We start from the raw sequence: 14,320 nt of genomic DNA, 5'->3' as shown, positions 1-14,320 counted from the left end.
TAAGCCATCTCTCCGCAGTAGCCTTTCTTCCAGGAGTGCTAGTTCTGCAAGTTTTGCAAAAGAGCTTCTGTGAGGTTTGGAAGGTAGGAGAAGAGATACTGGCATAAGTGAAGCTGTGAGGACAGGGTGCGAGTTGTGCTTGGGTAGCTCAGATGGTAGAGCACTTGCCTGCGAAAGGCAAAGGTCCCGAGTTCGAATCTCCATCTGGCACACAGTTTTAATCTGCCAGGAAGTTTCACATGAGTGCACACTCTGCTGCAGAATGGAAATCTCATTCTGGAATCATTGTAGCATCTGATATTTAAAAATTGTCTCCTGACAGTGTCTTGTTCATAGTTCAGAAAGAAGGTGAGAACACAGCCACAAACATGGTTGCCCATTCACTAACTGTTTTAAGGTGATGGCTTAGGATATTTTAGATATATTAAACATGTAATGCCATGTACTCATTACCTTGTTATTCACTGACAGTTAATAGTAGCCTTCCAAGCTGTTTTAGATTCCTTATTTTCCCAGCAGATATAACTCTGGATCTACGGAACCTGGGTATCCCATGGACTCTTCACTGTTGGATGCATACATTGGCAACAGCACATGAGCAACGTCTAGACAGTGTTATTGATCAACTGCTGCAAGATTTTCTTCAAGTCTGGCCTGATGATTACTCCACTCAGTTTGTCGATGAGTGTTTGCCTCTGCTGTTTAATATATTTAGGTTTAGTAAGGTAAAATATGCATTTAATTACAGTATCTAGTGAGTTTTTAATACACCTGCAGAACAAATATTCCTTGTCAATTAAAAATGTACATTAGCTGGTAAAAAATATGTGTAGCATAAAATTTTGTCAGATTCAACAGAATTACTTCCTTTTATCAAAAAGTAGAACATTCCGGGTTTTTAGCATTACATTCATTATATTGCACTGTGTTTTCAAAGTACTGTTACATACTTCCCTGTACATCCCATCTACAGGATGTTGTGGATGGAAATGTTTTATTGGCACATAGCTGGATTGTTAGTTTTTCTTAGTTTAAGTTTCGTTTTTTCAACGACAACAACGGAGTTATGATAAGTTCTAACAGCAGCACCCACATACTATTTAGGCAGCCTCCCTCTCTGTTGAAATTTTTGACACGTTTGCTATTATTATCTTTTTAAGCAAACATATACAGGGTGTTACAGAAAGGTACGGCCAAACTTTCAGGAAACATTCCTCACACACAAATAAAGAAAAGATGTTATGTGGACATGTGTCTGGAAACACTTAATTTCCATGTTAGAGCTCATTTTAGTTTCGTCAGTATCTACTGTGCTTCCTCGATTCACTGCCAGTTGGCCCAATTGAAGGAAGGTAATGTTGACTTTGGTGCTTGTGTTGACATGTGACTCATTGCTCTACAGTACTAGCATTGTTGGTGATGTCTTGATTCGGCCCCATATCTTCCATCTACGCTCAATGGAGCACATTATCATGATTTCATACGGGATAATCTACCTGTGCTGCTAGAACATGTGCCTTTACAAGTACGACACAACATGTGGTTCATGCACGATGGAGCTCCTGCGCATTTCAGTCGAAGTGTTCATACGCTTCTCAACAACAGATTCGGTGACCGATGGATTGGTAGAGGCGGACCAATTCCATGGCCTCCACGCTCTCCTGCCCTCAACCCTCTTGACTTTCATTTATGGGGGCATTTGAAAGCTCTTGTCTACGCAACCCCGGTACCAAATGTAGAGACTCTTCGTGCTCGTATTGTGGACGGCTGTGATACAATACGCCATTCTCCAGGGCTGCATCAGCGCATCAGGGATTCCATGCAATGGAGGGTGGATGCATGTATCCTCGCTAACGGAGGACATTTTGAGCATTTCCTGTAACAAAGTGTTTGAAGTCACGCTGGTACATTCTGTTGCTGTGTGTTTCCATTCCATGATTAATGTGATTTGAAGAGAAGTAATAAAATGACCTCTAACATGGAAAGTTAGCGTTTCCGGACACATGTCCACATAATATATTTTCTTTCTTTGTGTGTGAGGAATGTTTCCTGGAAGTTTGGCCGTACCTTTTTGTAACACCCTGTAGATCATGACCCACACACATAGACCTTTAATTTTTTTAAAGTTAGTTTTCAGCATATTATTCTTTTTTTATACAATGTAGTACTACCACACATAAAAATTCATTAATAATTTGAACTCTAGATGGCATAAAAATAAAAGTTTTTGGCAGCATAGGCTGCAGAAAAGTGTGTGTCATTTAATGATAACAGTGTTTCACCTACTGTCTATTGTTTGGTCAACTGAAATGAGATGAATGCCATGATTCCTAGATCACCATTGATGTTAATCTATGATATAACTCTGAATGTTTCCATCTCTGCATTGTCTTATGATACTGCATCATCTCAGTATACAGCTACAGTCTGTTCATCATAAGAACAACTCTGATGTAAACATTACACTGAGTGTTCTCCCATGTTTGCTATTACCTCATTGCCTCAGCTGTGTAGAGTCAGATATAATAATAACCTTACTTTTTTGTGGCAGCATAGCTCGGCCACACTACTTCTCCCATCTCTGCTTCAGTGGAACTGCCATCTTTGACACTGATGAGTAGCTGATCAGCAACACAATGTATGAAACTGTCCAAATGCCACATTTTGTCTTCTTATTGACAGTGACGTGGGATGGAGCTTCATGCATTAATTTAAGCACATATGGTACCTTAAATGTTGTATTATTTATTGCAGTGCATCCTTTAACTTGGTTCAAAATAAGATCTGTGAGGTTCAAATTGCAATGGTTCGGTAGTAACATAAAGACACTGTGACCTGCAGACTGTGCTGTTTATCAGTAACATGCTGATCTACCATGCAAAGCTTCAAACTGTTTCAATAATTCAAGCTTAACCACTGTTTGATCAACATGTGCTCCTTTTCTTATCAGTCAGGTTACAATATCTTTCTTCCTCAAAGATTTTTGTGGCCTACACTCAGCCTGCATTTGAAGGACCCAGGCCATCCACCAAATTTTAGTTTTCAATGTCTTTCTCTGCCATTTTTAACAAATTTTAGGATGAGTCAGTGAAACAGCTGTACACACTTCCTTCTCTTCCAATAAATAAAACTCCATTTCTAATTACCTTACCTATTGACTGGACATAAAACTTCCTTCCTTGCCTCAGGTATGCGTGTATTGGATAGTTCCTGTTGTACTCCATTATAGCTTTTAACAATTCAACTATGAGAAATTAGCTCTCAGCATTAAAAAGCATTTTTTACTCTCTAAAATGACATTGTATCATTAAGTGGACCAGCTAAGATACACAAGCTCACATTTGCAGTTTGGAACATAAATTGTACCTCTTAAAGTTTTCAGTGCATTTTAATGAATAATTTACTAAGCAACATTAGTGTAAATTTTCTTCGTTCTAGGGTTTCAAATTCAAAATATAAAAAATTATTAATTAATACATATTAAGTATAAAAATCTATTCCTCTTTAGGTACCATTTTCTCAAAAAGTACAAAAGTTATTTTTACAACAATGAAAACAATCAATTATTGATAAAATTATTTAATTGGGTGGATAAAAAATCTACTCACCAAGTGGCGGCAGAACACACACATAAAAGGCTGTTATGATTGGCAAACTTTCGGAACCAGTGGCTCTTTCTTCAAGCAGAGGGGTTGAAGGGGAAGGAAGAAGAGTGAAGGTAAAGGACTGAGAGGTCTAGGAAAAGGGGTTGATTTTGGGAAAGCCACCCAGAACTGCATCGGAGGAAATTTGTAAATCTCAAATCTCGTCCAATGCAGCCTCCAACAATCAGTCTTTTCCTCTCATCCTGTATGGTAAGTCTCTCTTGACCTGCGGTCCTGCATGACTTTCCCAAAATCTACCCGTTCTCCTAGACCTCTCCAGTCCTTTTCCTTCACCCTTATTCCTTCCCATTCCCTTCTGCCTGTAGAAGGAGCCACTGGCTCCAAAGGCTTTATGCTTGTGTTCTTACGCCACTTTGTTAGTAGACTTTCTATGTATCCAGTTAAATAAAGTTATTTTTATGATACTTAGCGTGTGATTTTCATGATACACTCCTGAGAAGAGAAGAACTGTGTGTTTAGCTTAAATAGTTCATCTGTTTTAATATTTATTATTTGATAAAGAAATTATTTGAAAAGTTTATACTGTTTTCTCTCACAGACGCCTTATAACATTTAAAGTATTAACTTCAGTATTAGGTGCTACAATACACAGTATAGCGTGTAGGCTAATTTGTATGTGATAAACTTTCTTACCATTCAGTTTAAAACTTTGAGGCTTACATCTTTCGGACAGAAATATTTTTTATTGCTTTGCAGATGACTTCATGAATCTGAATAATTTTAGGAAATAAAACATCCTCAAACACAAAGGAAACATTGATTTAAGGCTTTAATCACATAATACACAAATGTAGACAGACGTAAGAAGTAGGTTCATCTCCAACTCGTACTGTAAGTACTTGAATAGCCGACCAATTACATCAGGGGACAGGGAGGATGCAGAGGTACAACAGCTAAGCAACAAGGGTAGGAGAGAATGTAGAAGCACAAATGATTAGGTGTTTCTTGCTGACCACTGCCAACTAAGAGGCATTTGTTACACATCAAATGCTACAGTACAAATTTCAGTCAGTAACATAGATTTGTAAATTTCCATTGTAGAGCCAATGAAATATGCTTCTCGTTTGTAGCAAAGAATATGAAATTAAGTCAAAGCTGTTGTACAACATAATAAGTAGGAGAAAAATGGCCATAGTGATTGCTGAGGCTGGTAACAATCAGCAACAGAAAATAGCCAACAAGTTCTCCAAATGTGTTTGACATGCAGAGCTGGTTTGAAGGAATTTTGTAGCCCCTTGTGATAATTTCTAGCACCCCTTCCCCACTTCTCACACATGCAAACACTACTTTATAGTATTTTATTCACATTGACATTCCTCAAAAATGTCTTACTTTCACATAAACCATTGTCTTACTCAATACAATGACTACGCCTCAATACATGAATGAAAGTAAAATGGTTGTAGTGTAATGCATGTTCAATTATCCAAAATTTTATTATGTGCATCAAGATAAAGTGATATTGCCTGAGAAGTATAAATGGACATGGTACTGAAATAATACATCCAACAATGGATTTGCCCAGGGAAGTGGGTGACATTTGGTGGCAGTTTTCATCTTCTCATTTGATTCTTGATAAATTGGAAGAAGAAACTTCCAAGACAATTGAGAATGCTTTCATTAATTTACTTCACAGAAGTTTTGATTGACACATTAAATAAGGAATTTTGCTTGTTGAAATTTTCAATGGACACAATGGCACATAGGTGTGACAGAAAACCATCATTATAATAATTGTAGCAGATCTTCCAGTTATTTCCAAAGAAATGAACTGAAAACTTATTTGCAGTAGTACCCTTCATAAGAATAATTTGAAGATCTAACTACTGTGTAAAACAGGAAGTTTCAAAAAATTAATTTTAGGTGCTTCAATGTAAAAAGACACCCTGAATTTTATGAAACTGGAATTGCTAATCTGATTCAATCTGGAGCTCTTCAAAATTTCACAACAGCATTAAACATATCTGCCATTGTGATTATTGTAGGCGAAATATCGTACATTATCAAAATACTAATTGTTCAGTGGGGGAGTGAATGGTTGGGACTTTTGTGAGGAAAAATGCTCTGGCTAATGATTCCCAAAAGCATCAGGCTGTCGCAGAGTGATGGGGGCGATTTGTCCAAGGTTATTATATATGTTTTGTCAATCTCCCATCCAATGCTGCTGTAAGGTGCAGTCAACCAGCAGCTATAGTATAAATTGCACACAACGTAACAGGGTTTCGTGAAGGCACTATATAGATCTTTGTATTCAGGTGTATTACTTAGAAGCTATTAATTTGTTTCTGTGGTGGCATACAGACAATACAACAAAATTTTGCCATGCTGCTATAATGCCATAACTGTCAGATCTCTGAAGTTGTTAGCAGTTGCAAATATAAGACAGTATACTGATTTTTATCAACATGTGCCTATCAGAACTAGGAGGCCAAAGCTCATATTCTCCCAGACAAGCAATTAAACTACATGAGTTGCCACAAAGCCATTCTATCGGTTAGTAAATAACTAACCAGTCATACAATATCAGTAACGAACTAACAAGTACAATGTAATTTCCCTGTTTTTGATAGTAAAAAAAAAGATCTCATCTGTACCATACACATAATAAAACTGTAAATGCCATTGTTTCTATGTTTAATTGAGAGAAATCACACCAGACATGCTTACAACATCAACAGAAGCCAAGTAATTGGTTTTTCAAAATTACCAAAAACAATTCTGATGTAAACATTACACAGTTTGTTCTTCTGTGTTTGCTATTACCTTACTGGATTTTATTTCCCAAGGAGCCTCAGTGGTGTAAGCTCGCATATAATAATAATCTTACACTTCATGTGGCAGAGTAGCTCGCCAATACTACTACTTCCATCTCTGCATCAGTGGAACTGCCTTCTTTGACGCTGAAGAGTAGCTGATCTATAACACAATATATGAAACCATCCAAATGCCACATTTTGACTTCTTGTTTTGTTATGTATTGTTCTGCATGACACCATTTCCAAATATTCCATTTCATTAAAAGGCACCAACAGTTTTTCCTAGCCACAGTCAGGGAGGGGGCTCTCTGCAAAGCTCGTATCTGTGTACTGCATCACACACATGGGTGGCACGCCCCTGCCACCTGTTCATAGACAGCTAAAGTGGTTTCAATCAGTTATATGATATGAATGCTTAGTGTAAGTAGTATGTGCAACTAGCAGCTGAGTATTGTAAGGTGAGGAGCAATGCTTCTTCTTTTTCATCTTCTTCTCCTCCTCTTCCTCCTCCTCCTCCTCCTCCTCCTTTTTTTTCTCCTAAAGTAATCTGGAAGTAATACCTATGATTATCAATTTGAGTAGTACAATTTATCGTTAGTATTCTCTAAAGTTGCTTCCAGTGGCTGCTTTTGTATGGAAATGTGTATCTTGACTCACTATGGACGAATGAGCATCACAAATGGACAGTGTCTGTTTTCAGTCAGATTTCATTCTTTTTTCTCTTCCGTTTGTAGACAGTTTGTACATAGAGACAGGAAAAAATTGTTTTATTTTATATACAAATTAGTTGTTATTTTTTGATAAATTCTGTGTTGTTTTAGGCCTTTTCTGCATCTTTTGTTTTTTTCCCAATTTTGGTGCTGTTTTTGATGTCACATCATAGTTTGTTAAGCAAGAGATAAACTGTCATCTTAAGATCATACACAAACCTCAACCTTGGAGAATAAAGAAGTCAGAATGCAATTTTAGTATTGAATAGCTATCAGTTACGAATATTAGTATACTGTCATCCTTAGATTTGTAACATTTTTTTAAATGGGAAAATGACAAAATTTCCCAGTATTTTGCAATAACATCTAATTTAGCATTATTTTGCTAAAAGTTGCCAATTTCATCACTTTATCATTTATGCAAAATTTTTCTGTCCCTATGTATACATAATATTTGTGTAAAAAGCAATTGCTTCTATTTGCTGGCGAAGGAAAATCTTGTCATCAATTACTCTGGGCTTGGTGTAAGCTTTGACACCCTTTTCAATCCCCTCCAAAGAGTGTCAGTTAGACACCAGAACATACTTCTATTGGTGTTGTTATACTGTGTCTCAAAAGCTAACACTAACCAGATTCAATATGAGAGAGATAGAAGGCAGAGGAAGGAGAAGGGGCGATAGTATGCAGGCAAAGTTTAACAACCTACCTTGGCTGGATGCCACAGAAATATAATGTAAACTTTTATTAAGAATGTTATTAAACACCTAAGACTGGCTTAACAGAAGCAAGATCTGTTTGCAGTGTTGAAAGTTATTGCATTCTGTATACTTGTACAAAAGTATGCATCCAGATTATGCGATAATTTGTAAACTAAAGCTTCAGAAACAGAAAGACAGTGCAAGCAATGGCCTATGAAGAACTCTTGTCACATCTAAAACTATATCAGAAGAGATGATTATGTCATCCAAGGCAATGACATGTACTTCTTGTTTAATGTTGAGAAGTGCCACTAATTATTCAGTGTAGCAACTGAAACTTATAAACACGACAGCAACTTTTGTGTGAAAAAATAAACATTGTATAATAAATGGTATGTGGAGGCTGCCATTACATCAAAATTGTCTTGTTTCATATAAAACAAACTAAAGCACAATGTATAAAACTACTGTCTTGTCAATGAACACAAGTAAGAAAGATAAGCAAGAAATAGACAAATCGCAGCCAACAGTGCGCTTACCTTATGTGAAAAATGCTACTGGTCGAATAGGCAAACACCTTCGCTGCGTTGGGGTGCAGCCTGTCTTCTATAGTGGTCGTAGGAGCCAGGATGTGCTAGGCTCCACTAAGGACAAGGTGGATGAATTACACATTGCAGGCGTTTACAAGGTGGAATGCGAATGTGGAGAGGCATACATTGGCGTGACTGGTAGGCGAATAGCAATGCACATTTGGGAACATGAGCACTATAGTCGTCTGGGGCAACACAACAAAAGACTGGTAGGCGAATAGCAATGCACATTTGGGAACATGAGCACTATAGTCGTCTGGGGCAACACAACAAATCTGCAGTGGCGGAACATCAGCAAGACTGCGGAAAAGAAATAAAATTCAGCAAAACCTGTGTGTTGGCCAAGCAGCCGGTTATGACAAAATGCAAAATCAGAGAGGCCATAAAAATACTTAAACACCCTAATAACATGAATAGGGAGGATGGACTCAGACTTGCCCCACCTTGGCTGCCAGCAATCAGAGCCCAACAGACCACACTGTCAACATGAGGCACGAGCACTACTGGCGAATAACTACCGCCGCGCGACCAACGTCCAGCAATTGGTAAACAGAAGCCAACTTCTCATTCAACGGTGACCACCAATCATGGCACATAAACACAAGAGCCAAGAGATGACAGAGGTTACGTTCTCCCTCCATCGCAATAACCTATTAAAATAAAGTTCCCTCTCCTTCTTCCTTAAGTGACCAATGAAACTAACTACCTTTTTAAAATTATGATGTAACGGCATGCACAGCGAAATGTAACAACAAAATATAAAGGACACTGCATAGCTAGAACGCACGATTAGACCCAGAAGAAGGCTGCTGCAGCTGTGGCCAAAACGTTGGTTTTTCTCCAGAAGCAGTAGTTTTATACATTTTCATGTGGTACCATACCCAGAAAACTTTTATGTCGAATGATGTTACTTAACTAATGATAATTGAAACCTTTGATAGAGCTACCCTTCAATAAAATTACAAAGACAGTAAATCTGGGGAGTGTTTACATTCAGGAGTTGTGTCTTGAGTACAAACAATAGAAACACTTAGACTAGAAAATATTACTTCTAGTATCCTTTCTCATACAAGAGGGGCAGCAGGTCACTCACACCCATATGTTGTAAAGATGGAAGGAAGCAAAGATGGTAGGAGTACTGTTTTCTATTTTAAGAGTTTCTGCCAGCTTTACTGTGAGTTGCACCTCCTGAGGTTTAGTACTGGCCATCCTTTATAATTTCAACAATTATCTCTACTGATTTTTCCTTATCACAGAATTAACTATCCTCCAATAGAGCTGAAATAAAATATTGTGTGATAACTCTTCATTCAAAAGCTGTGGGTGCTCAAATTATATGATCAAAATTAGATTAATTAATATTAAGACAGTTGTACAGTTGACTAAATACTGACAAAGTTTCAAATTAATTGTACATTGTCAGTGGATGTTCTTTTTTATCCCATACTACACTCAGAATCTTGCATTATAAATACCATAATCCTCTGAATTCTACATATGAAACAATATGCAACTTTCAGTTGTATTGTGATATACTACTTCGTGTAAAGGTAAGCTGAGGCCTAAAATACAATATTTCCTCAATGTTTTTAAGTTTTTGAACAGTGATGGTACTTCAACTTTTGAAATTTTCTAATTGCTAACTTTTCTTGTATTTTTTACAGAATGAAGGCACAATATTATTGTTGGCTGATATATTTTCAACATGCTATGGCTGGGAAGCAATCAAAGCCATTAGAGATACTTCTTTTTCTGGTGGTACAAGAATAGACCCCAAGTTTGTAAATAATCCAGAATTAAGTGACGTGCAGTTCAGAGTGGAAGGACGGGTGTTTTATGGACATAAAATAGTACTTGTCACATGGTCACCAAGATTCAGAGCCATGCTTAGTTCTAAACTCTGTGATGGAAATCCCCCAGTTGTGCATATAAATGATATACGATATCACATATTCCAGGTACAGCAGCAATCACACTAATCAGAAATAATGTAGTTCTATTAAAGGCATATGGTAATTTTGTTTGCATAAAAATATGGCCTGAAAAAGTGCAAAATTAATTAAAACTGGATAGTCATTCCCATTAATATATATTCTTTTTGTCTTTGTATTCTGCAGTTAGTGATGCAGTATTTGTATCACGGAGGCTGTGAAGGTTTACGAGTAGAGCCAGCAGATGTGCTTGAGCTTATGGCTGCTGCAAACTTCTTCCAGCTTGATGGCTTGCTGAGATTTTGTGAAGCACAGTGCTCTGGAATGGTTGACCTAGACAACATTGTGTCTATGTATATACATGCCAAGGTAAACTGTTTGTATTTTAATATCTATGTTATAGTTCAAAACATTTGCTCGCTTCTTGATTCCTGCCACTGCTGCTTCTAGCTTTCCTGATTTAGCACATTGACTGCTGCATGCATAGTGATGGATGTTTCACTGCCTCACATCAATAGGTGTGAGTTTGTGTTGTGAGTGCCAGTGGGCACACGATGTCAGGCGTAAGGCTCTGCTGTGGCCACCAGGGGCCTTGTGGCGGTCAACATGTTAACAGTGCTTTCATTTGATTATTTATGTCCCTCTAATCCTCTCTCTTGCCACTTGTATGTTGTTGTTGTTAGGTAATTGGTAGCTTAAAAGGTGCTACTGTGTTAGATTAAAAGGAAATTAACAGTTTCAAGAATTATTAGTATCAATTGCAATTGAATGCAGAAAATTTTTCTTGAAGGTTCTCCAGAAAAAACATTTACTGTAACAGCTCATATTCATCATTAAAGATACTCTGTTATCTTGGGCATTATGAATGAAGACTACATATTTCTTCCAAGAGATTTATCCTCTTTCTTTTGTTACCATAACATATACTTTGGAGGTTTCCTTCAAGACAAGTACTCATTAAGAACAAGAAAGTGTTAGAAAGAAAACAAATGTTGGAAACATCTTACTACTAAAATTTAAATATTAACAGCATTTCTTGAGGAGACATTGTGATGCCTTTACTTTACCTAACAACTTTAATGGTTTCAGTTTATAGCCACTGAGCCCGTTAGCTTAAGATATACTGGCTGATGGCCTTACTTCACAAACTGCTACTTTATTCGAGTATGACCTATGACTACAGGATCATTACTGCCCCCACCTTTTTTTAAAAAAGTTAGTTGTATATATATCATAAATTTTTGCGGCTTTTATTGGGTAACTTTACCGTCCTTAGCTGACCATATTTCACACCTTCTGCCTGTAAAATAGCATACACACTATAAATAATTATTTTGTGACATCATATTTGAGTAACACTTAATTACACCTCTGCACTGAAGCACATTTTGCATATTATCTGGCAATTCCGCGTACTACTCTATTATTTATATTTGCTGCATTCAACAGAAGCTGACATCTATGATATTCTTTAATTGTCACCTGTTGAATTCTTTTGCGTTAGTTGTGGTGCTACTACAACTATATTATTACAATTTGTCTAACTTCACACTTGACATAATAAATATTTTCATTAACCAAATGAAGCCATTTAATTTTCAGAGGTTCAGTTCTCATGGTCACCTTTTAAGATTTTTAATCAAACAATTCCATAACTGATGCAGATACTTCCAAACTCATTGTACTGAAAATCTGAAGCCAACATTTCGTTCTTGTATGAGAGAGGCTGCTAACAAATACCTATCTGTATATTACAGACTGTCAGTCAAATATATGTGTCCGTAATTAAATAAATCCTCTATCGAATATTTTGCATACATCCAACCTGTTGAAGGAAGTCTTTTTGGCTTTTTTTAAATCCTATTTTGGCAATAAAAACACAATTGCAGTAATTATTAATTACACAGACTAGGCCTGTAATTCCAGATAGTATAGCTGGTACAGTGGGATGTACCCTCTGCCACTTACTTTAAAGTGTAGATGTAGCTTTCTCGAGACCTAAACTGGAATTAGCATGTGCCTTCACTCTTGATGTGAGTCCAGCACTACCAACTCCATACTTCGCAAGAAAAACCAAGCCTGCTCATGAAACTTACCTCAGCTCTCAGTGTTCTCATTGGCTTCAAAACTGCACATTTGTCTTCTCCATGTTGTAGAGCTCAGGATATGTTGCAGATGTTTGCCAGAAATAAGAGATCTGTCATCAATTTTAAAGACTCCTGGCTTATTCGGTCAGCAGACTCCACACATATTATTTGAGGTGATGAACATTTCATAATAATTGCCACTATTGCACAATACTTTGAACATAAGTGAACTCTACAAAAATATCTTTACATTCTGTAACATGATTTCAGCCGTAAATAGAAATATTAAAAAAGGTAGGAAAATTTTTCTGTTTAGCAAAAGTGACAAAAAGCAGATTACAGAGTACCTGACGGCTCAACACAAAAGTTTTGTCTCAAGTACAGATGGTGTTGAGGGTTAGTGTACAAAGCTCAAAACCATCACACAATATGCGTTAGATGAGTATGTGCCAAGCAAGATCATAAGAGATGGAAAAGAGCCACCGTGGTACAACAACCGAGTTAGAAAATTGCTGCAGAAGCAAAGGGAACTTCACAGCAAACATAAACATAGCCAAAGCCTTGCAGACAAACAAAAATTACGCGAAGCGAAATGTAGTGTGAGGAGGGCTATGCGAGAGGCATTCAATGAATTCAAAAATAAAGTTCTATGTACTGACTTGGCAGAAAATCCTAAGAAATTTTGGTCTGATGTCAAAGCGGTAGGTGGATCAAAACAAAATGTCCACACACTCTGTGACCAAAATGGTACTGAAACAGAGGATGACAGACTAAAGGCCGAAATACTAAATATCTTTTTCCAAAGCTGTTTCACAGAGGAAGACTGTACTGTAGTTCCTTCTCTAGATTGTCGCACAGATGACAAAATGGTAGATATCAAAATAGACGACAGAGGGATAGAGAAGCAATTAAAATCGCTCAAAAGAGGAAAGGCCGCTAGACCTGATGGGATACCAGTTCGATTTTACACAGAGTACGCGAAGGAACTTGCCTCCCTTCTTGCAGCGGTGTACTGTAGGTCTCTAGAAGAGCGTTGCGTTCCAAAGGATTGGAAAAGGGCACAGGTCATCCCCATTTTCAAGAAGGGACCTCGAACAGATGTGCATAACTATAGACCTATATCTCTAACTTCGATCAGTTGCAGAATTTTTAAACACGTATTGTGTTCGAGTATATTGACTTTTCTGGAGACTAGAAATCTACTCTGTAGGAATCAGCATGGGTTTAGAAAAAGACGGTCTTGTGAAACCCAGCTCGCGCTATTCGTCCACGAGACTCAGACAGCCATAGACACGGGTTCACAGGTAGATGCCGTGTTTCTTGACTTCCGCAAGGCGTTCGATACAGTTCCCCACAGTTGTTTAATGAACTAAGTAAGAGCATATGGACTATCAGACCAATTGTGTGATTGGATTGAAGAGTTCCTAGATAACAGAACGCAGCATTTCATTCTCAATGGAGAGAAGTCTTCCGAAGTAAGAGTGATTTCAGGTGTGCCGCAGGAGAGTGTCATAGGACCGTTGCTATTCACAATATACATAAATGACCTTGTGGATGACATCGGAAGTTCACTGAGGCTTTTTGCAGATGATGCTGTGGTGTATCGAGAGGTTGTAACAATGGAAAATTGTACTGAAATGCAGGAGGATCTGCAGCGAATTGACGCATGGTGCAGGGAATGGCAATTGAATCTCAATATAGACAAGTGTAATGTGCTGCGAATACATAGAAAGATAGATCCCTTATCATTTAGCTACAAAATAGCAGGTCAGCAACTAGAAGCAGTTAATTCCATAAATTATCTGGGAGTACGCATTAGGAGTGATTTAAAATGGAATGATCATATAAAGTTGGTCGTTGGTAAAGCAGATGCCAGACTGAGA

At 37.5% G+C, this 14,320-nt stretch overlaps 1 protein-coding gene across 5 annotated transcripts in view; it reads left to right on the top strand.

Annotated features, from left to right (window-relative positions):
- Positions 1-14,320, top strand: part of LOC126174976 (ankyrin repeat and BTB/POZ domain-containing protein 2) — a 595,788-nt gene that overhangs the window by 566,291 nt on the left and 15,177 nt on the right. For 3 of the 5 annotated variants that reach the window (XM_049921451.1, XM_049921450.1, XM_049921448.1), the window contains 3 exons: positions 517-725; positions 10,084-10,377; positions 10,537-10,719. In XM_049921451.1, the coding sequence (XP_049777408.1) occupies positions 517-725; positions 10,084-10,377; positions 10,537-10,719 (686 nt within the window). The remainder of the gene's footprint in view (positions 1-516; positions 726-10,083; positions 10,378-10,536; positions 10,720-14,320) is intronic. The other 2 variants (XM_049921452.1, XM_049921449.1) reach the window with 1 other exon arrangement.

Source organism: Schistocerca cancellata, chromosome 3, assembly GCF_023864275.1.
Source record: "Schistocerca cancellata isolate TAMUIC-IGC-003103 chromosome 3, iqSchCanc2.1, whole genome shotgun sequence".
Classification (NCBI taxonomy): Eukaryota; Metazoa; Arthropoda; class Insecta; order Orthoptera; family Acrididae; genus Schistocerca; species Schistocerca cancellata.
The sequence above is the reverse complement of the archived record's forward strand: the minus strand, read 5'-3'. Positions and strand labels throughout refer to the sequence as shown.